This window comes from Oncorhynchus keta, chromosome 14 (genome assembly GCF_023373465.1).
Source record: "Oncorhynchus keta strain PuntledgeMale-10-30-2019 chromosome 14, Oket_V2, whole genome shotgun sequence".
NCBI classification, from domain to species: domain Eukaryota; kingdom Metazoa; phylum Chordata; class Actinopteri; order Salmoniformes; family Salmonidae; genus Oncorhynchus; species Oncorhynchus keta.
In genome coordinates, this window is record NC_068434.1 from 67379483 (window position 1) to 67401602 (window position 22120).

The following is a 22120-nucleotide window of genomic DNA, read 5'->3' on the forward strand; positions in this document are numbered from 1 at the left end:
GAATTACCAGGACGTGTACTCCGAGCATGCGCTGACCAACTGGCAATAGTCTTCACTGACATTTTTAACCTTTCCCTGTCTGAGTCTGTAATACCAACATGTTTCAAGCAGACCACCACAGTCCCTGTTTCCAAGAACACTAAGGTAACCTGCCTAAATGACTACCGACCTGTAGCACTCACATCTGTAGCCATTAAATACTTTGAAAGGCTGGTCATGGCTCACAACAACACCATTATCCCAGAAACCCTAAACCCACTCCAATTCGCATACCACACCAACAGATCCACAGATGATGCAATCTCTATTGCACTTCACACTGCCCTTTCCCACCTGGACAAAAGGAACACCTATGTGAGAATGTTATTCCTTTATCCTCAACACCGGGACCCCTCAGGGGTGTGTGCTCAGTCCCCTCCTGAACTCCCTGTTCACTCATGACTGCACAGCCAGGCACGACTCCGACACCATCATTACGTTTGCTGAAGACACAACAGTGTAGGACTGACCACTGACAACGATGAGACAGCTTATAGGGAGGAGGTCAGAGACCTGACCGTGTGGAGCAAGGTCAACAACCTCTCCCTCAACGCAATGATTGTGGACTATAGAGAAAGGAGGACCAAGCACGCACCCATTGTTAAACAATATTTTTTCATACAGAGTGAGTCCAGGCAACTTATTATGTGACGTGCAAATGTTAACTCCTGAACTTATTTAGGCTTGCCATAACAAAGGTGTTAAATACTTATTGACTCAAGACAGTTCAGATTTCAGAAGTTTTTACATTTTTAAACATGATTCCACTTTGATATTATGAGGTATTATGTATAGGCCAGTGACAAAAAAAAATCTAAATTGTATCTATTTTAAATACAGGCTGTAACACAACAAAAAGTATAAAAAGTCAAGGTGTGTGAATACTTTCTGAACGCACTGTAGAATAGCTTGCTGCAAGATAAATGAACCTGATGCTGTGAATACCAAGAGTAAACGCAAGTGGATGCTATGCTCTTTCACCCTCACATTGCTACCTTTACAGGAAGTGTGTAGTGAGTGACGGAACACTCTTGATGGGTCTGAACTCAGAGTGCAAATTTTGACGTCACAGTCTGGGCACATCTCTCTAAGCACATTTAGCTTTCTAATGTGTTGAAATACCAACGACTGTCTCCAAGGAAATGGTCTCCTCGCCAAAGTTACCAATAAATAGTCTGTGGATGGGTTCCATTGAGCCTTTGCTTTTGTGGTGGTCCAACAGCACTTTTTCACTTCAAGGCCTCATATACCCTTTACATGCTTGAAATAAATAAACAGCCTTAATTCTATATTTATATGACAGCCAGAGACAGTGACTCTGGGTAATTTGAGGATAGCAAAGCTCTGTTACGTACAGCAAAAAAAATAAAGACATCGATATCAAAAACTTTCATCACATCCCAGGTTTCTGCAGTTAGTAGATGAATAGATAGAGATTTAATTGAAGTAGACCCTCTTGTTCAGTGTCATGTCATGGACAACCATGGAATAGGTTCAAAAGCAGTGTGATCAGCAGGGCCCTTGGCAGACGACTGAAAGCTGAATAGTGGTGAGTGTTGGTGGAGGTGTCGTCATGCAGATGCCTGCACTGAAGGGGTGACATCAACATCAATAATGAAAGTGTCTCATCAATGACCAGGGGAGGGCTACTGTATAAAAAAGAGAGAGAGATACTCTAAGCACTTATAAAAGACTGATCAACCAGCAAGACGGGCCACTCCAAAGCATTACAGAAAAACATATCTAAACTTTGTGGAATACACTCAGGCAGAAACTGGTAAGTAAAAGTTTGCAATAAATGTTGAAATCTGATCTTGACAATCTAAGATACATTTAATAACTGTCTTAACGTTATGTTAAATGTGTAGCATTGTTTTACCACAGAGTTAAAGAGATAGACATGTTACTGACCTTTATGGAAAACAGATTACTAGTAATGAGTTAAACAAGTTCATAGGAGATTGCTGAGACGTGTTCTTAATTTTTCAGGCAATCAATATGCTTTCCATCAAATCTTTGGACAAACTTGTTTTAATAATTGTCCTCTGCAGTTTACACACAGAGGCGAGACCAATGAGGTAAGTTGACCAACTTATCTGTCGAATTGCAATTTTGTGTATTGCGTTTCATACCATGGTTTATTCTTCAATGGCATTTCATTGCTTTGTTGTATCCTGTATTCTAAGTCACCTCAATTAAAATGGGTTGCAATGGTTATTCTCTGACCAACAGAAAGAGGTCCATCAGTGAGGTCCAGCTCATGCATAACGTGGGAGTACACAAGCAGGTGGGGGAGAGACAAGACTGGCTTCAGCTGAAGTTAAAGGATATAATTGCAGCTTCACACGCCAAAGCACAACAACATGGACAATCAGGGAAGCTCCGGAGTCTGCTTCCTGATGATCTCACAGGACTGGGCCTGTATACAAGTTAAGCCTCAGTACTGAGGGTTTGTCTTCTCTTCAGTCTTACAGAAGTGTTACCTCGTTTAAAAAAAAAAAACAGTTCAAATCTCACAATGAAACAAAGTTTTCACTGTAAATGTCATTTTAGTTTTAGACATTTTAAAAATTATTATTCTAATTCTTTTTTTTATTAATGTAAGTACTATTTATTTATTTATTTATTTATGTTTTATATATATTTCCTGATTTTACTGCATTTGAATAAACAATACATTTTGTTTATGACCACTACCTGGACTAAAGCACACAGAACAGTATATTTTTTTACATTGCTTTCCCACCTTATGTGTCCAATTACCGTTAACAGTGTCAAAAAAACGTTTGCTAATGTCTTTGATATGTCCATCTCTTTGACATTGCTTTATTTCAGTGTAAAGCACTGTTTACTTTAAATAATGTTCACAATGAGGACCATCTTGGTTACTGTTTGTACCGTTATAATCATAATGACATCACTGTTTACTACTCTCACAGATGCTTTGTAATTTCAAAATAAGAATTAATGAAAAGCACAAAATGTTTTTTTTTTTTTATGTAAAAAACATTTCTATGTGAATATCATGTGAGATCATTTTTATATGCATTAATAAATAGAATATTTGCAAAACAATTGTGCAGGTCTACATTTTGTGGGTTGGAAGCAGAGTTGCAGGGACTCAGGGACACCCTGAATGAGACATGAGTCCCCCTAAATGCAACAAAGTCAAACTTTGGGGGGGTCTCTAAATAATGCTAATTATATATTAATTGTATGCATGTTTGTACTGCTATAGTAGTAAATATTAAAATAAAAGCTTATTCCAACTTAAATTAAGACCCCCACCTCTGTGTCATGGTTGAAACAAATTTATTCCATGTATCTGAGCTAGCCATCCTGGGACAGTCCCGTGTCTCAGCTCCTTTCAGGTGTCCCATCTTTTATTTCTACAAAAAATGTCCTTTTGACAGCAAGACACATCAATTAATTAAGGCTACAATAGCGTATACCCAATGACATTCGCGGAATGTGTTCATGACAAGTTAAAAGGAAATAAAAAAGACGTCTTTACTATTAAGCCCATGCACGTGAAGCGCGTGCACACATAGGAGGACCGAATGTTACGGTATAATTCACACCCTTGGTGTAAGTAAGGCAAGGAGTTGAGACTGGAGGAAGAAGAAGAGTCTCTCCCTTCTCATGTAAAATTAGACTTTGTGAGATACCCTAGCTTACTGTATGTGCACAAACCCCTTCAGTGTCACGAATGCAAAAGATTGTCATGTGTCACTTGTATGCCGAAGGGAAGAATATTGTATGCCAGCGGAGGTTACAGTGGCTTGCGAAAGTATTCACCCCCCTTGGCATTTTTCCTATTTTGTTGCCTTACAACCTGTAATTAAAATATATTTTTTTATTCAGCCCCCCAAAGTCAATACTTTGTAGAGCCACCTTTTGCAGCAATTACAGCTGCAGGTATCTTGGGGTATGTCTCTGTAATCTAGTCACTGCTGCAGCTCCTTCAAGTTGGATGGGTTCTGCTGGTGTATCGCAATCTTTAAGTCACACCACAGATTCTCAATTGGATTGAGGTCTGGGCTTTGACTAGGCCATTCAAAGACATTTAAATGTTTCCCCCCTTCCCCACGTGAGTGTTGCTTTAGCAGTATGCTTAGTGGCATTGTCCTGCTGGAAAGTGAACCTCCGTCCCAGTCTCAAATCTCTGGAAGGCTGAAACAGATTTCCCTCAAGACTTTCCCTGTATTTAGCGCCATCCATCATTCCATCACTGCTGACCAGTTTCCCAGTCCCTGCAGATGAAAAACATCCCCACAGCATGATGCTGCCACTATGGTGTTCTCGGGGGGATGAGATGTGTTAGGTTTGCGCCAGACATAGCATTTTCCTTGATGGCCAAAAAGCTCAATTTTAGTCTCATCTGACCAGAGTACCTTCTTCCTTATGTTTGCAGAGTCTCCCACATGCCTTTTCGCGAACACCAAACATGTTTGCTTATTTTTTTCTGGCCACTCTTCCATAAAGTCCAGTTCTGTGGAGTATATGGACAGATATTTCAATCTCCCCTGTGGAGCTTTGCAGCTCCTTCAGGATTATCTTTGGTCTCTTTGTTGCCTCTGATTTGTTGCCTCAGTATTTCTCAAGTGGTGTCAGAAGTTCCAGAAAACCCAGCCACAGTGAGGAGTGCGTGCATGCTATAAGATGGAGAAAGGTGACGTGACGCTTGAGTTGGTGAACACTGCTTATGACTGGTTCTGGTGGATGAGCACAGAGAATGCCCTGTTTGAAGGGTCCTCTATCCGGTCATCAGGGCCTCTATCCATGAATTTCCACAGGCCTGGCAGCACTGGGCGGAGCTTACCTGGCCGACTCACCGTTGGAGCAGCTCTTCAAGGTGCAAAGGTTTCTACTGGAGGTGATGGGGGGAGGCCTGTGTCCGGGAAAGGAGCTGTGCGACTGTGATACCCGCACCCCTAAGATAAGGTGTGCATGTGACTGTGGCCATGACTGGGAAGTCTGCCCTGGTGGCAAGGCCTTGTGTTATCACTGCAACAAGCACAGGCACGTACTGGCTACCTGCGTGTTCCACCAGCCATGGAGGTCCGAGGCGTCGGCTGTACCTGTTGTAGAGGCCCCACACTCAAGCACTGTTACCGACGAGGAACTGTCCACTCTGTTCTGCGGTGCGCTCCTGGAGGAGAGTATGAGCTTTCTCTGTCTGCTGGTGAGGTCCATGATCTATCTGTCCTTGATCTTCTGCTTCCTGCTGGAGGTGAGTCCGAGCTGCAGGCTGGGGTGCCAGAGACTTCATCGGAGCTGCAGGTTTCTGATGCTGTTGATGAGCTGGTGGCTAGCCAGCTGCCCATGGCCAATACTGCTGAGCTGATGGATGGCAGTGGATCGGAGTCTCTGCCGGTTGCTGGTAAGAGTGGAGAGCCTCTCACACGCTATCTGCCGAGACTGATAATACTGAGTTGTGTCCTAGGCCTGAAGCTGGGGAGGGGTCTGACCCTGCCCTTGGTTCTGCTGGGTTACTGGCAGTCAAAACTGAACATTTCTTTCCTGATGGACCTGACCCCCCTTCTCTACAAAAGGTGACTGTGCCAAGAAGGGTGGACACACCCTCAACAACCAAGCAGGTCAGTGAAGACCCGGGAGTGAAGCTGGTGGTCAAGATGTTCAAGATTAACAATCATACAGAGTGCAAGTTCTCATTGTTTCAGGTGATGTTGTTCATTCGTGTTTACCTGTGTAGGACTACTGCAATGCAATGTCAGGACTCTGGTCAGGTAAAATCCCAGCAAGCTCCGATTATGGTTCCTGTTTCTGTACATTCAGCTTGGTTATGTAAATCCCCTGTTTTTGTGTTTAAATGCTTTTGACAGCCTTCTTTTCAAGGGAGGTTATAAACCTATAATGGTTTAGTGCTTTTTCTCCACACTTCGTGCGTCAAGGAGAATGGGGAGTAAACGTGACACTTGTCATTATGTTATACGTCACATAATCTAAATTCTTGCCTGATTATGTATGTCCAGACATTGATTAACACCTGTTTATTAGGCAAAGCACATTTATTGACTGTTAGTGATGTGGGAAAATGTATCATGTGAATATATTACCTGAATGTGTTTGCATGTCATTGGCATACCTTTTATTGAAGTTGATTAACAATTAGGTAATTGGTAGGGTTTGTGATGCGTTCTGGGTAATGGGTGTTGCTACAATAAACATGTCTTGGCTTTGTTTGGGAGACAAGACAGACAGGTAACAGGTCGGCATGGTTTGAAGCCTGGGTTTTCATTTATTAGGTCTACTAGCTATATCCACTTGCAAGTAAAAAGCCTCACATAGGCAAAAAAAAAGCACATCTTCCTCGTATGCCTCCTCGCTGTTAAAATCCTACCGCATAGTAAGCTTTAGTAGAGTCTGCACCAGTGAATGGGTTTGTTTGGTGTTACATTAGACAGAGCAACCTTGGATCATAAATAACTACTCATTATTATTTGTTGATCAGTCGGTCACCATTTAACCATGACACATTACCGTTTTTCATCCCCTCGAACACGGCTAATGTTTCTCAGCAACTGATGGATCATGTCATATTGCGTGTGAAAAAGGTGGACTTTGTATCATTAATTGCAATGTTCATAAACTGCACACCACAGATGGAAGTAATCTGAGAAAATTGGAATCATTGTGAGTGCAGCTGAACACTTTTTGGGCTTCAGTGATTTTACAGCAGAGGCCTAAAGGGAATCCTGTTGAAGAATGATCCACCATTACAGGCCCCCGAGCCTGTAGCGATGTGACTTGAATTGGATTGTGACTGAAGGAGTGAGATGGGGTTTTAATGTGTCTACTTTTTTATATTATGTCTGGCTTTTTTCTGCAAAGTTTTTTTATTTATTCTATTGTTCACTACCTGGTACAGTAGGTGGCGGCAATACATCTTATAGGATGTAGTCTGCCTCAAACCTCAGATAAGCAGTGTGTAGGAGGGAGATTCCTAGATTTTATAAGTGTGCAGGAGGACATGAGACAAAGGTGTGTGTGTGTGTGTGTGTGTGTGTGTGTGTGTGTGTGTGTGTGTGTGTGTGTGTGTGTGTGTGTGTAAACTGTAGGGGTACCCATGGTGCTGGAGATCAGAACTGTGTCCGGTGAGAGAAGGGCAGGTTCAGGTTGCCAGGATCAGAGTAGTGCAGAAGGTGTTGTATGCTAAGGCAGTGAAGAGAGTAGTAGAGGAAGGTGGGTGTGGGATCCTAAGAGGATCCCTGTGAGTAGGCCAAGGCCAATGGAGTGATAGGAGTAACGTGCTTCAGTAAGGCTGTTCTTTTTGGCGTTCAAGGCCATGGTTGTCAATTGTCCTGCAGGGATGGAATGTAAATCACAGATGATAGATGATGTGGTGGCAGCTACTGAGAAGTACTTGGGTGTAGGAGATTTTACTGCCAAAGCGTTAATGTTTTTGAATTATAGTGTCCCATCCTCCCAGACTGCTGGCCTAAAGTAGGATCATATGGGGCCAAAGTAGTGGACTAGTAGTGAGGTTTTAATGGGCGTAGGGTTAGTTGGAAGGGCAATTTTTTTTCTCACAAAGTGTAATGAATTCATACTACAACAAGTAGTACAACAGTAGGTGGCGGTATGCACTATTGATATTTGTTTGCGGACTGCCAAGAAGAAGCTGAAGAAGAAGAAAAAAGTGAAGAATTTTGTACAGCCAAATCTCGCGAAAGCGTCTGAGTAGCAGGGACAACATCACTTTTGCCTTTTAGGGGAAAATGCCAAACCAAGATCCATTATTTTACTAACGGATTGGACTGATTCTTTGAATTCCGTGTATATGTTTTGTATAGGCTATATGCTAGAAATGCGAGAATACTTATAATTTAAAAGGTAAGACTTATTTTGGTGAATGTAAGTGTTCTTATGTCTGAGCTTGCTAGCTAACGTTTGACAGCGAGCAAGCTAGTTTACTGGTAGTTCCTCTGCAAATATAGCTTTTTGTAGCTAACGTAACTATTGATTGATTATCTATCAATACCCTGAATTAATGTAGCTAGCTAACGTGACATGAAACTAGCAAGGTTTTGTTTTGTCCAGTTAGCCGACGAGTCAATAGCCAATTGTTAGCCCATCATGTTTGGTCAGGTTAGCCACTGCACCTATGTGAAACTAGCCACAATAAGGATCAGCCACAATAGTGGAATTTTCTGTATGCCTTCAAAATAAAGGTCCCCAATTGACTGATGCAAACGGAAACAAATAGTGGTAATACAATTATTATTATAGTTATTTTGACCAAAAAAAATCTAAAGTTAATCGCACTGTGGATGTGTTAAGAGTTCAGAATTGCATTGGGGGCATACTAACATGCACCGTACAAGCCTTACCCCATTTCGTGAACCCAAGATCCATAGGTAAGGCTGTACATTGCAATATGAATGTCATATGGTCAATTCAAATTGTATTAGTCAAATATTCTGAATACAACAGGTGTAGACCTTACCATGAAATGCTTACTTACAAGCCCCTAACCAACAATGCAGTTTAAAAAAAACACATGAGAATAAGAAATAAGTAACAAGTAATTAAAGAGCAGCAGTAAAATAACAATAGCGAGACTATTTACAAAGGGGTACCGGTACAGAGTCAATGTGCAGGGGCACCGGTTAGTTGAGGTAATATGTACATGTAGGTAGAGTTGTTAAAGTGACTATGCATAGATGATAACAACGGAGAGTAGCGGGGGTGTAAAAGAGGGGGGGAGGGGCAATACAAAGAGTCTGGGTAACAATTTGATTAGGTGTCTTATGGCTTTGGGGGGTAGAATCTGTTTAGAAGCCTCTTGGACCTAGACTTGGCGCTCCAGTACCGCTTGCCGTGCGGTAGCAGAGAGAACAGTCTATGACTAGGGTGTCTGGAGCTTGGCCCCAGTGATGTACTGGGCCATTCGCACTACCCTCTGTAGTGCCTTGCGGTCAGAGGCCGAGCAGTTGCCATACCAGGCAGTGTTGCAACCAGTCAGGATGCTCTCGATTATGCAGCTGTAGAACCTTTTGAGGATCTGAGGACCCAGGCCCAATCTTTTCAGTCTCCTGAGGGGAAACGGTTTTGTTGTACCCTCTTCACAACTGTCTTGGTGTGCTTGGACCATGTTAGTTTTTTGGATATGTGGACACCAAGGAACTTGAAGCTCTCAACCTGCTCCACTGCAGGCCAGTCGATGAGAATGGGGGTGTCTTTTACCTGTAGTCCACAATCATCTCCTTTGTCTTGATCATGTTGAGGTAGAGGTTGTTGTCTTGGCACCACACGGCCAGTCCGTCTCATCGTTGTTGGTGATCAGGCCTACCACTTGTGTCATTGGCACACTTAATGATTGTGTTGGTCGGAACAGGGAATACAGGAGGGGACTGAGTACACAACCCTGAGGGGCCCCTGTGTTGAGGATCAGCATGGCGGATGTTGTTACCTACCCTTACCACCTGGGGGCGGCCCTTCAGGAAGTCCAGGATCCAGATGCAGAGTGAGGTGTTTCGTTCCAGAGTCCTTAGCTTAGTGATGAGCTTTGAGGGCTCTAAGGTGTAGTCAATGATTAGCATTCTCACATAGGCATTCCTTTTGTCTAGGTGGGAAAGGGCAGTGTGGAGTGCAATAAAATTGCATCTGTGAATCTGTTGGTGCAGTATGTGAATTGGAGTGGGTCTAGTGTTTCTGGGATAATGGTGTTGTTGTGAGCCATGACCATCCTTTCAAAGCACTTCATGGCTGAAGACTTGAGAGCTACAGGTTGGTAGTCATTTAGGCAGGTTACCTTAGTGTTCTTTGGTACAGGCACTATGGTGGTCTGCTTAGAACATGTTGATATTACAGATGTGGAGAGGGAGAGGTAGAATGTCAGTGAAGACACTTGCCTGTTGGTCAGCGCATGCTTGCAGTACATCCTGGTAATCCGTCTGGCCCTGCGGCCTTGTGAATGTTGACCTGTTTAAAGGTCTTACTCACATTGGCTGCGGATAGAGTGATCACACAGCCTTTCGGAACAGCTGGTGCTCTCATGCATGTTTCAGTGTTATTTGCCTCGAAGTGAGCATAGAAGTAGTTTAGCTCGTCTGGTAGGCTTGTGTCACTGGGCAGCTTTTGGCTGTGCTGTCCTTTGTAGTCTAATGGTTTGCAAGCCCTGCCACATCCGATGAGCATCAGAGCTGGTGTAGTTAGATTCAATCTTAGTCCTGAATTGATGCTTTGCCTGCTTGATGGTTCGTCAGAGGGCATACAGGATTTTTTATACAGTAAGCGTCCTCCTCTGGTTACACATTTAACATGCTGATAGAAATTTGGTAAAACTGATTTAAGTTCCCCTGTATTAAAGTCCCCGGCCACTAGGAGCGCCGCTTCTGGGTGGGCATTTTCTTCTTTGCTTATGGCCTTAGAGTTGGTTGAGAGCGGTCTTAGTGCCAACTTCGTTCTGTGGTGGTAAATAGATGGCTACAAATAACATAGATGAGAATTCTTGGTAGATAGTGTGGTCTACAGATTATCATAAGGTACTCTACCTCAGACGAGCAAAATCTCGAGACTTTAATATTAGACATTGCGTACCAGCTGGTCTAAGAAGAATGGTCTTGAACACTGGGCTGTCGTCAATAAACATCTTTCTGACATGGGTGTTCCTCTTGTCCAGATGGGAGAGGGCAGTGAGGAGTGCAGTAGAGGTTGCATCATCTGTGGATCTGTTGGGGTAGTATGCGAATTGGAGTGGGTCCAGGGTGTCTGGGATGATGATGTTGACGTGAGCCATGACCTGCCTTCCAAAGCATTTCACGGCTATAGATGGGGCGATAGACATTTAGACAGGTTACGTTGGCGGTCTTGGGTACAGGATTTATGGTGGTCTGTTGAAACATGTAGGTATAAATAGACTGTCAGAGAGAGGTTGAAAATGCTGATCATCTGGTCATGCTGGTAATCTGTCAGGCTTCACAATTCTGAGGAGTTTACACAAATATTAGCGTTGTAGCTCATATTAGGGAACTTTAACTGTGGGAAATCACCTCACTATTCAGCCTGTTGTGCATATTGAACATTAATATTGCAATTTACAGCCTTACCTATTGATGTCCGGTACTTATTGAGGTTTTGGGGTCACAGTTTGGTTCGTTTATGGTACAGCAGGAAATTGAAATGCCAACAGTTACGGTACTGTAGTTCATTTTTGTTTTTGGCAAAAGACTCTAACCAAAAAGCAGCCTATTTGTGGCCAGAGTCCAGCTTCTGTAACAGCAATCACAATATTCCTGCATTGTCTGTTGTGACATTTATTTTGGGCCTCTCAAGTAGTCTTCAGGGGTTCAAAATGTTGGACCCATTCCGAAATGGACCTGGGGCTTTCCCACTCGATATGCATAAATAAAATGTTCAATATAAAGACCTGTTCCGAAGAGAACTAGACCAGTTCCGTATAGACCTGGTCGGATCTGGACCCAATCCGAGTGAGGGAGGCAGCAGCCGAAAAGTCCATTTGTAAACTACTTTGTTAACCAGAGTTGATAAAGCGTGAGGGAGAAAGAGGTGCCGCTGTAGTAGATGGAGGGGCCTTGTGTGTGTGTGTGTGTGTGTGTGTGTGTGTGTGTGTGTGTGTGTGTGTGTACTGTGAGCGAGTGACACGGGGAGCAATGTGGGGAGAGGGAGACAGAAACCAACCATACCAAGCCGACGCGCTCTAGTAGACTAACTTCTAGCTTGTCATACCTAAGTTATCATCCAATATGATTACGTTATACCTGTCCAGACTGCATCAAACCGAGAAACGCTAGTTAGCTAGCTAGGCTAATTGAGGCTGCATGCACTTTTTACCTGTCCTACAGTTCAAAATATTACTTCCATTCAGATTAAGTAGCAGCCTAACTGTTGTCGCTTGGTCGTTGTAGCATATCCTTCTCATTCAACTTTTAGTTCCATGGTCCATTAATTTAAATAATCTCCTAACTTGCTTTGCCACACTGAGACTCTGACTGTAGGGCCACTTTGATGACTTGTGATAGCCCAAAAACAACAAGCTACACATGCCACTCTGCATAGGCTAGTCTCGATGAGCAGTGGTGACCCTTAACGTTTTATCCACAACTCTCTGTCCATCGCCGTTGTAATCTACCGTGAAGTCAAAATGTTTCCAAACTGGAGATGTCAACGATGATGGAGGATCCTCCATTTCTGGTTTATCGACCCCACCACTCGCCATTGTACCGAAGTAGTTGCCGGCTGCGCCTCACAAAAGTATAGTTTGAAATATGCCAGTTAAGATTTTAATTTTGATTACAAGGCTCTAGTTAATGGAATAGCCTACAATGTTTTTTTTTAGCTCAGTTTTACTCAGAGGTAGTGGCATACATCGCAGTGTAGGCGTAGCCTTTTAGTAGTTTAAAATGTATTTAGTATGTTTTTATTCAGGTTCACAGTATGGACCCAACAGAGGACCCCGTACCGAACGGTTCAGTATGAATAAATGTACCGTTACACCCCTACAACCTATGTATAATTGCATAGTTGGTTAGGGCTTGTAAGTAAGCATTTCACTGTAAGGTCTACTACACCTGTTGTATTCAGCGTACGTGACAAACTTATATTTGTATTGAACAATTATATTGCAATGTATACCTTACCCTATTTCATGGACCCAAGATCCATAGGTATCAGCCTACTCAGTGACACCCACAGATGACACTTCTGAAGTGTTTACACAAATATTAGCGTTATAGCGCACATTAGTCATCTTTAACTGTTGGAAATCATCTCACTATACAGTGTTTAGTCTCGCAATAAGAGCTACGACGCTAATATTTGTGTGAACTCTTCAGAATTGTAATCTGTGGATGTCAGAGTCAGCTGATACCTATGAATATTTGGTCCTTAAAACAGGATTAGGCTATACAGTGCATTCAAAAAGCATTCAGATCCCTCGACTTTTTCACATTACAGCCTTATTCTAAAATATATATTTTTAGGTATCATTAATCTACACACAACATCCGTTATGACAAATCAAAAACAGGTTTAGAAATGTTAATTTCTAGTAAATAACTGGTCACATTCAGTATTTAGACCCTTTACTTAGTACTTTGTTGAAGCACCTTTTTGTAGCAATTACACCCAATTAGACTTGAGGCTGTGAAGCTACAAGTTTGGCACACCTGTATTTGGTGAGTTTTTCCCATTCTTCTCTGCAGATCTTCTCAAGCTCTGTCAGGTTTGATGGGGAGCGTCGCTGTACAGCTATTTTCAGGTCTCAAGAGATGTTCGATCATCGGGTTCAGGCTCTGGCAGGGCCACTCAAGGACATTGAGACCTGTCCCGAAGCCACTGCTGTGTTGTCTTGGCTGTGTGCTTAGTGTCATTGTCCTGTTGGAAGGTGAACCTTCTGCGGTCTAGAGCACTCTGGAGCAGATTTTCATCAAGGATCTCTCTGTACTTTCCTCCATTCATCTTTCCCTCAATCCTAACTAGTCTCCCAGTCCCTGTGCTGAAAAACATCCAAACAGCATGATGCCACCACCATGCTTCACCGTAGGGATGATGCCAGTTTTCCTCCAGACGTGACGCTTGGCATTCAGCGCAAAGTGCTCAATCTTGGTTTTATCAGACCAAAGAATCTTGTTTCTCATGGTCTGAGATTCCTTTAGGTGCCTTTTGGCAAATTTTAAGAAGAGTGGCCTCCATTTGTCCGCTCTACCATAAAGGCCTGATTGGTGGAGTGCTGCAGAGATGTTTGTCCTTCTGGAAGGGTCTCCCATCTCCACAGAGGAACTCTAGAGCTCTGTCAAAGTGACAATTGGGTTCTTGGTCACCTCCCTGACCAAGGCCCTTCTCCCTCGATTGCTCAGATTGGCTGGGCAGACAGCTCTAGGAAGAGTCTTAGGGGTTCCAAACTTCTTCCATTTAAGAAGGATAGAGGCCACTGTGTTCTTGTGGACCTTCAATGCTGCAGACATTTCTTTTGGTAACCTTCCCCAGATCTGTGCCTCAACACAATCCTGTCTGACTTCTACAGACAATTCCTTCAATTTCATGGCTTGGTTTTTGCTCTGACATGCACTGTCAACTGTGGGACCTTATATAGACAGGTGTGTGCCTTTCCAAATCATGTCCAATCAATTGAATTTACCACAAGTGGACTCCAATCAAGTTGTAGAAACATCAAGGATGATCAATGGAAACAGGATGCACCTGTCTCCTCCCCTTCATCTACACTGATTTGAAGTGGCTTTAACAGATGACATCATCCAATAAGGGATCCTTGCTTTCACCTGGATTCACATGCGCAGTCAATGTCATTGAAAGAGCAGGTGTTCCTAATGTTTTGTACTCGGTGCCTGTAGAAAAAGTCTACATACACTCCCTTGAACTTTTTTCACATTCTGTTGTATTACAAAGTGGGATTGAAATATGTAATATTTTCTCATTGATCTTCATAAAATACTCTGTCAAATTGAAAAAAGAATCCTACAAATTTTTACAAATTAATAAAATATTTAACTAAAATATAGTCGGTGCATAAGTATTCACCCGCTTTGTTTAGGCAAGCCTAAATTAGTTCAGAAGTCAAATGTGGCTTAACAAATCCCACTAAGTTATATGTGAAATAATAGGGGTTGACATAAAACAAAAAATGATGACTACCCCCTTCCTCTGTCCCCCATACATACAGTCAAAAGTTTGGACACACCTGCTCATTCCAGGGTTTTTCTTTATTTTTACTATTTTCTACATTGTAGAATAATAGTGAAGACATCAAAAAAAATATGCAATAACACATATGGAATCATGTATTAACCAAAAAAGTGTTTAACAAATGAAAATATATTTCATATTTTAGATTCTTCAAATAGCCATCCTTTGCCTTGATGACAGCTTTGCATGCTCTTGGCAAACTTTTGACTGGTACTGTATATCCATAAGGTCCCTTAGTCAAGTATTGAATTTCACAGATTCAACTACAAAGACCAAGGAGCTTTTTAAAAGCCTCATAAGGAAGGGCAGTGACTGGTAGATGGGTAACAATAACAGATCAGACATTGAATATAACATTAAGCATGGTTAAGTTAATAATTATGCTGTGGATGATATATTAAACCATCCAGACACATCAGACTAAGTTGTCATTCTGAACTGAGCTGCATGACAGGAAGGAAACTGCTTAGGGATGTCACCATGAGGTCATCGGTGATTTTTAAAACAGCTACGGAGTTCAAAGGCTGTGATCGGAGAAAACTGAAGATGGATCAACAACATTGTAGTGACTCTACAATAATGACTTATATGACAGAGTGAAAAGAACAATTTAAATACACAGAATAAAAAATTCCAAAACATGTATGCATGAAGGCACTGAAGTAATACTGCAAAGAAAACACAGCAAAGGAATGCATCACTGAGTTAACTGCCTCCTTATGTTCAAGCATGGTGCTGGCTCCAGCATGGAATGAGTTTTTCAGGATGAAAAGAAACGGGACAGAGGTAACCACAGGCAAAATCCTAGAGGAAAACCTGTTTGTCTGCTTTACACCAGGTACTGGGAGGGGAATTCACCTTTCAGCAGGACAATAAACCAGATATGCACTGGAGTTGCTTACTAAGAAGAAGAGTATGTTCCTGAGTGGCCAAGTTAGCTTTGACCTAAATCTGCTTAAATCTATGGCAAGACCTGCAAATTGCTGTCTAGTCATGATCCCCAGATCCTTGACAGAGGTTGAAGAATTTTGAAAATAATAATGGGCAAATATTGCACAATACAGGTGTGCAAAACTCTGAGATTTACCCAAGAAGACTAATAGCTGTAATCTGTGCCAAATGAGTTTCTAACGTGTATTGACTCAAGGGGGTGAATACTTATCGAATGAAGGTATATTAGTGTTAACATTTTCATAAATTCATATTATTATATATTTTTTTAAAGATTCTCCTTCCACTTTGACAGAGTATTTTGTGTCGGTCGTTGACCAAGAAATGACACATCCATCCACAACCTTTCGCTAACTGGCCCAACGCGCTAACTGCTAGACTACCTGTCGCCCCACAATTCTGAAGTCTTTGTTTCTTCAAATTAACAAATTGTTGTCTTTTGCTAAGATTATATAACAACATTTCGAACTTGTTGAGCATTATCTTGTCCAAATATGGACAGATTCCGCTATATGTATCCGTTTGCATCGCTTTCAATGGAGGACCTTTATCTTGAAGGCTACCCGCAAATTCCACTATTGTGGCCAATCCTTACTGTGGCCAGCTTCACATAGGTAGCCACTGCCTGGCAAGCTAAACAAATATATTGCAAGCATTCTAAATCATCTGCTATTTACTAGTTGGGACTGGTAACTAATTTACTGCTGGCTATGTTGTGATCACATTAGTTCGTTTGGGTGCTAGTGTCATGATTGTTAGTTAGCCACCATTAGTTTAGCTCGTATTATTCGGGATCATCGTGACATTAGCTGGCGAGCAGCTGTCAAGAGTTGGAATGCGAAGGGGAACTGATTTTAGTTTCGTATTCACTGAACGTATAACTTGCATTTATGTGAATATTTACCGCTTGTTTTGCTCTCCTGAATCAACCCAGTGAATTAATATCTAACTCGACTCCCTTCGTCATGTCAGATTATGAATGGTGAATAATCCGGGTTGGACGTCTCTGTGAACTGGTGATGGCAGCACGTCCACAGTCATATGATAGCAACTCAAGTGACACTGAGAATTGGGAACGAAAAACAACCGACCTCGCAAACTCTGCAAGCACTCGAGGTGAGGCAATTGCTTTGTATTTGATAGTGTGTAAAGTGAGAAAGAACTGACACTAACCAATGTTGTTGGCATTTCTGTAGAGGCATTTCTCATCCATGAGCATGTGTATAGTGCTATAGGTATAGGCCATCATATTATAGGCTAGACAGATGTTTTTCAGCATTGTCACACACTCATTGTGCATTTTGCAAATATTTTCTTACAAAAAAAAGCTCTGCATTGTTGGTTAAGGGTTTGTTGGTAAGGTTTACACCTTTTGTATTTGGCACATGTAACAAATACATTTTGATTTCATAAGGTTGACATTGTCCTTTGTGATTTCCAATGAAGGGATGGTTACTCTTGAGCCCAACATCATAAAAGGCTACTGTTTTTATCATAACTGTAAAGTCAGATGGGCTGTCATAATGCTGCCAGTAGTCATTCTTTTTTCTTTCAGTCCACTGTCATGACAGCACTATGTACACTTTATAACTACACGTTTAAGTAAAGTGTTTGCTAATGGTCTATGCCCTTTACTGGCTGTTGTGTTAGCAGAAAGCAAGTCTTTGGCATTTCTTGGGTAATTGTAAGTTCAGTTATTTAAGAGTCCAAAGAGAGACTAGCTACCTAACTTGCAAAGCAAACTCTTGCAAAAACAGACCTTATTTTTTTCCTCATTTTTAAGAACTGGTGCAGAACATGACCATGCAAGTTTGTGTCTTTTGGCTTCTCTCCCAACAGGAATGTTGGCCTTTTTATACTTCCATGGCTCACTGATGTGATGTGTCGTCATATTAAGAGGCTGGGACAATATGTTCAATATTTCAATACTAAATGGGACACCATTACTCATGATTGTAGGCCTATATAGGGAAGCAACCATTTGTGATTAAAGACCCTGTTCCATTTTGATAGTGCTTTTAATGTCTGTTCCCTTTAAAAGACGTACCATTAGACAAGTGGTCTGCCTCCACTTAAAGGGATTCTGCTTTTGTGTGTACATTTGTCTTTTTCCATTCTGTCCAGTTAGTCTTCTTGGGTTCGATGGCTGCTTCTATACTGTCTGTCTTTCCAAATATCTGACTTTCACAGTATAGATGCATTGTTACTTATTGCTTTGAGTGTGTGACTACATTGTTTCTCTTGCTCCAGGCAGTGCATCAGGTCAGGGCGGTGTTGTTATAATTACCTCTAGAGGTAAATACTGGTTCTAGTAAAGCTCTAGCCCCGAACCATACTTTCACTGTGGTTCTGAGTGTCTCTACGGTTACAGCAGACACAGGATTTGTGACCTGCAATCTGTAATAATACATTAGGGGAGGAAGGACAACAGAGGGAGAGGGTGTGTGTTGTGTGATATCTGTGTAGAGTTGAACTGCAATTAGTATTTATTGTGCTTTCTGCTCTGGCCAGCGCTCAGTAGTGTGCATCTCGACTGGAGGCAGACCTGGTGAAGATGAGCCTGCATGGTGCTAGCGGGGGCAATGACCGCTCACGCGACCGCCGCCGCTCCAGCGACCGCTCCCGAGACTCGTCGCACGAGAGGGGAGAGGGCCAGCTCACCCCTTGCATCAGAAATGTCACCTCGCCTACCCGCCAGCACAACAGTGGTGAGTAGAACGTACTGAGAACACTTTCATAAGTCTCCTAAAATAAGATTTCTAAGAGAACATGTTGGATTCTAATGTTGGCATGTAATAGGAGTAGTCTGTGAGAAAGGTCAGTTGTCATGCCAGTGAGTTAGTGCCTCTCTCCCTCCACCTCCAGACCGTGAGAGGGACGGTGGCTCCAGGCCCAGCAGCCCCCGTCCTCAGAGGATTTCCCCCAGCGGCTCCAGTAACAGCGGGCTGGTCAGCAGCCGTAACAGCAGCCTGTCCAGCACTGAGGGCTGCTTTAAGAGCCTGGGGGTGGGAGAGATGGTGTTTGTCTATGAGAATAGCAAGGAGGGACTGGGCACGGGCCTGGGTACCCGCAGCATCCGGACCTCAGGCTCCGAGAGGGTCACTCTTATAGTAGATAACACACGGTTCGTGGTGGACCCTTCAATCTTCACAGCACAGTCCAACACCATGCTGGGCAGGTAGGGCTGACCTCATTGTTGTACTTTATTATGGTAAAATCATCAATCTGTATCAAGTTTTGTTTTACCAGTGTGGTTATGAGGCTATTTCACCTACATTGGTTTTTTCCTTTAGCTTTTTTATTGTATGAACGTTGAACAACACTGAAATGTGACCTGTTTTGTGGTTTCTTGCAGAATGTTTGGATCTGGAAGGGAACACAATTTCACACGGCCCAATGAAAAAGGAGAGTATGAAGTCGCCGAAGGCATCAGCTCTACGGTGTTCCGAGCCATCCTGGTCAGTCAATAGCACTGTATTACCAAGTACAACACTCCCTTTTACTAGCTTGGTCAATTATTGACTATTTTTTACTTGAAGAAAACAATTCCTTGATCTAGCGTTGCAGTTGCTAACCTTTGCTCTTCTGAGCCACAAGGGTCAGCCTGCTACTCATAGTCATCCTGAATTGATTAACTAATTTGTAGCCAAAAACATTTACTCAAGGCTACAGAGTCAACCTCGGACTGTTATTATAGAATAGAGTAGATGCCATGAGTTGTCCACTGAGGCTATGAGTGTCTGGAGAACAAGTACAAGAATCAGTACCAGTGGTTGTAGGCTGCTGATGTGAATATGGAGGAATGGATTGATTCAAATGTGGGCTGTTGACAAACAGGGATCACTCTTAGAGGCATAGCATTTGATTTGAAAGATGTGCCTTTTTATTTTTGTCTCTGTAATGGCTGCCTTTTGTGTTTTCTCTATTTACTCTCTAACTGGCAGGATTACTACAAGTCTGGAATAATCCGTTGCCCCGATGGAATCTCCATCCCTGAGCTGAGGGAGGCATGTGACTATCTGTGCATCACCTTTGACTACAGCACCATCAAGTGCAGAGACCTCAGTGAGTACACCCCCTTTTTACCCTTCTTGACCTGGTTGGCTCAGTGAACATAAATCATGAGCCCTTGGTTTTCATATCCCTTATTAGTGATTTAATTAGGTTTCCATAAGACTGATGGAAATGTTCTGGGAAGTTAGCGTGTTGGTTTGCATCTCTGAACTGCTGTCTACTGACTGACCATGTCCCATTGTCCCTAGGTGCCCTCATGCATGAGCTATCTAACGATGGTGCCCGGCGTCAGTTTGAGTTCTACCTGGAGGAAATGGTTGTGCCTCTGATGGTGGCCAGCGCCCAGAGTGGAGAGAGAGAATGCCACATCGTGGTGCTCACTGATGATGACGTAGTGGACTGGGACGAAGAGTACCCACCACAGATGGGAGAAGAGTACTCACAGAGTGAGTGAATCCACACACACTCTCCACCCACCCCTATTTGACCTAGATATTTTGTGTGTACGTTATGTGGTTCGTTTTTTAATGTTTGTAGTTCTGTCCTTGAGCTTTTTCTTGTCTATTAATATTCAGTATTATTTCATGTTTCATGTTCTGTGTGGACCTCAGGAAGAGTTTCAGCTTTCGCAAGGGCTAATAGGGATCCTAATAAGATACCAAAAACGTGATCTTCCTAATTAGTAATCCCTGCTGTGGATTAAACTGTTGTTCACTTACCCAAAGGGACACATTTAATTGACACTGCTTAAAAAGTTGTTGATAATGAGTTGCTGTTTCACATTTTATTTTCTCTCTGCAGTAATATACAGCACAAAACTATACCGGTTCTTCAAGTATATAGAAAATCGAGATGTTGCCAAATCAGTTTTAAAGGAGAGAGGACTGAAGAAAATAAGATTAGGCATTGAAGGTAAGATTATGGTTTTATCATGTATTTGCTGGGGTTCAGAGCAAAAATGTAAGATTTTGATTCAGCATTGCAAACTCACTGGCTCTGTTGGCTGCACCATGTATTGGTAGGTTACCCCACGTATAAAGAGAAGGTGAAGAAGCGTCCTGGTGGCCGTCCTGAGGTCATCTACAACTACGTCCAGAGGCCCTTCATCCGCATGTCCTGGGAGAAGGAGGAGGGCAAGAGCCGCCATGTTGACTTCCAGTGTGTCAAAAGCAAGTCCATCACTAACCTGGCTGCAGCTGCTGCAGATATCCCCCAGGACCAGCTGGTCAACATGCACCCTGGCCCTCAGGTGGACGAGTTGGACGTCCTCCCTAACCAGTCCCCCAGTGGACCCCAGTACAGCTACAACAACGATGCTGGTGACCCAGATGCACCCTCTCCCGCAGTCTGAGGACTGCCCTCTCCCTGACACTTCCCTTCCCAGCGTACTGCAGCATGTAGCAAGAGGGGGATCAATATAGAGGGGGATCATAACCATATTGCCTTGGCACCTCCTCCACAGCCTTAGAGCCTCAAGGATCTGGTCGACTGTAAAAACCCTATAAGGGACAAGACTGGCAAAAGGGCATATTTCTCTTTTTCTTAAAAAAAATACTTGACCAAAGGAATTTATTTTTCTGTTAATTGTTTGAAATAAATTTAGCAAACCCAATTATTTTGTAGCTATTATTATTATTTACAGTGGTTATCGGGCTGTGCACTGTGTGGTGTTACTGTGCTCTCCCCCTGAGTTTTATTTCACGTGTGGTTCTGGGCATACTTCCTGGATGGCAAGACTAGTGAATAGTGTATCTGTTTGGGGGACAGGTGCAGATCATGATGCCTGGCCATGGAGAAAATCCTCTGATTTCATCACCATTCAGTGGAAATTGCTGTTGAATTCCCCTCAGATATACTTTGAATCATGTAATGGTTGGGTTGGTTGACATCATAGGATTGGTAATGGGATTCTGTGCTCCCTGGATATTCAGCATGACATAAAGACATTAAAATCACTACATTGTATGGTGTTTTTTTATTCCTATCATTGTGCTTATTATCCATTAATAGCACTTGAGTTGAAAGAGGTTACTTTCACCTTATCCTTCTACATAGAGCCCCTACACTTTCAAACTGAAAGTTTAAAAAGTAGCCTAATACATGTGCAATACCTAGCCTGCAATTGTGGTTTGAGTTGACCTGATTTCAGATCAGGAGGAAAGTTTTCCTTTTATGGGTCATTTGGATAGTCTGCCTGTTGCTAGGGAACAACTATTTCCCGGGGGTCAGTAGTAAAGCACATCCTGTGTGTGCCTCTGGCAGTGAGGTGGTCCAGGAAGGTGAGTGGGTGATGAGAAATGGTGTGCCCCCATAATATGCAAACATCACAAGTGGTGTGGACAATACCAACCAGTCTCCTAGCAACTCTGGCAGAGGAACTAGTCTGTGATTTGTCACATTTCATCTATTGTTGGCAAGCAAACAG

The 22120-nt window shown here is 42.6% G+C and overlaps 1 protein-coding gene across 4 annotated transcripts; it reads left to right on the forward strand.

Moving 5' to 3' along the window:
- Positions 1-7710: 7710 nt before the first annotated feature.
- LOC118393835 (BTB/POZ domain-containing protein 10-like) lies at positions 7711-21650 on the forward strand. Of its 4 annotated transcripts, none has more exons than XM_052462209.1 (9): positions 7712-7896; positions 16654-16797; positions 18193-18389; positions 18547-18859; positions 19037-19139; positions 19626-19746; positions 19944-20141; positions 20497-20607; positions 20718-21650. In XM_052462209.1, exons 3-9 carry the CDS (start codon positions 18236-18238, stop codon positions 21044-21046), a joined length of 1329 nt encoding a protein of 442 aa, XP_052318169.1. In that variant the 5' UTR covers positions 7712-7896; positions 16654-16797; positions 18193-18235; the 3' UTR covers positions 21047-21650. The 4 variants fall into 4 exon arrangements, with proteins under 4 accessions (XP_052318173.1, XP_052318169.1, XP_052318172.1 ...); XM_052462212.1 differs by lacking the exon at positions 7712-7896 and adding an exon at positions 16257-16370; XM_052462213.1 differs by lacking the exon at positions 16654-16797 and having other exon boundaries at positions 7711-7896.
- Positions 21651-22120: the final 470 nt, after the last annotated feature.

Excerpts from the sequence above, each read along its gene's own strand:
- LOC118393835 (XM_052462213.1), top strand. The coding sequence starts at position 18,236 with ATGAGCCTGCATGGTGCTAGCGGGGGCAATGACCGCTCACGCGACCGC. Across the intron at positions 19,747-19,943 it reads CATCAAGTGCAGAGACCTCA|GTGCCCTCATGCATGAGCTA; the intron begins GTGAGTACACCC and ends CATTGTCCCTAG. Across the intron at positions 20,608-20,717 it reads AATAAGATTAGGCATTGAAG|GTTACCCCACGTATAAAGAG; the intron begins GTAAGATTATGG and ends ATGTATTGGTAG.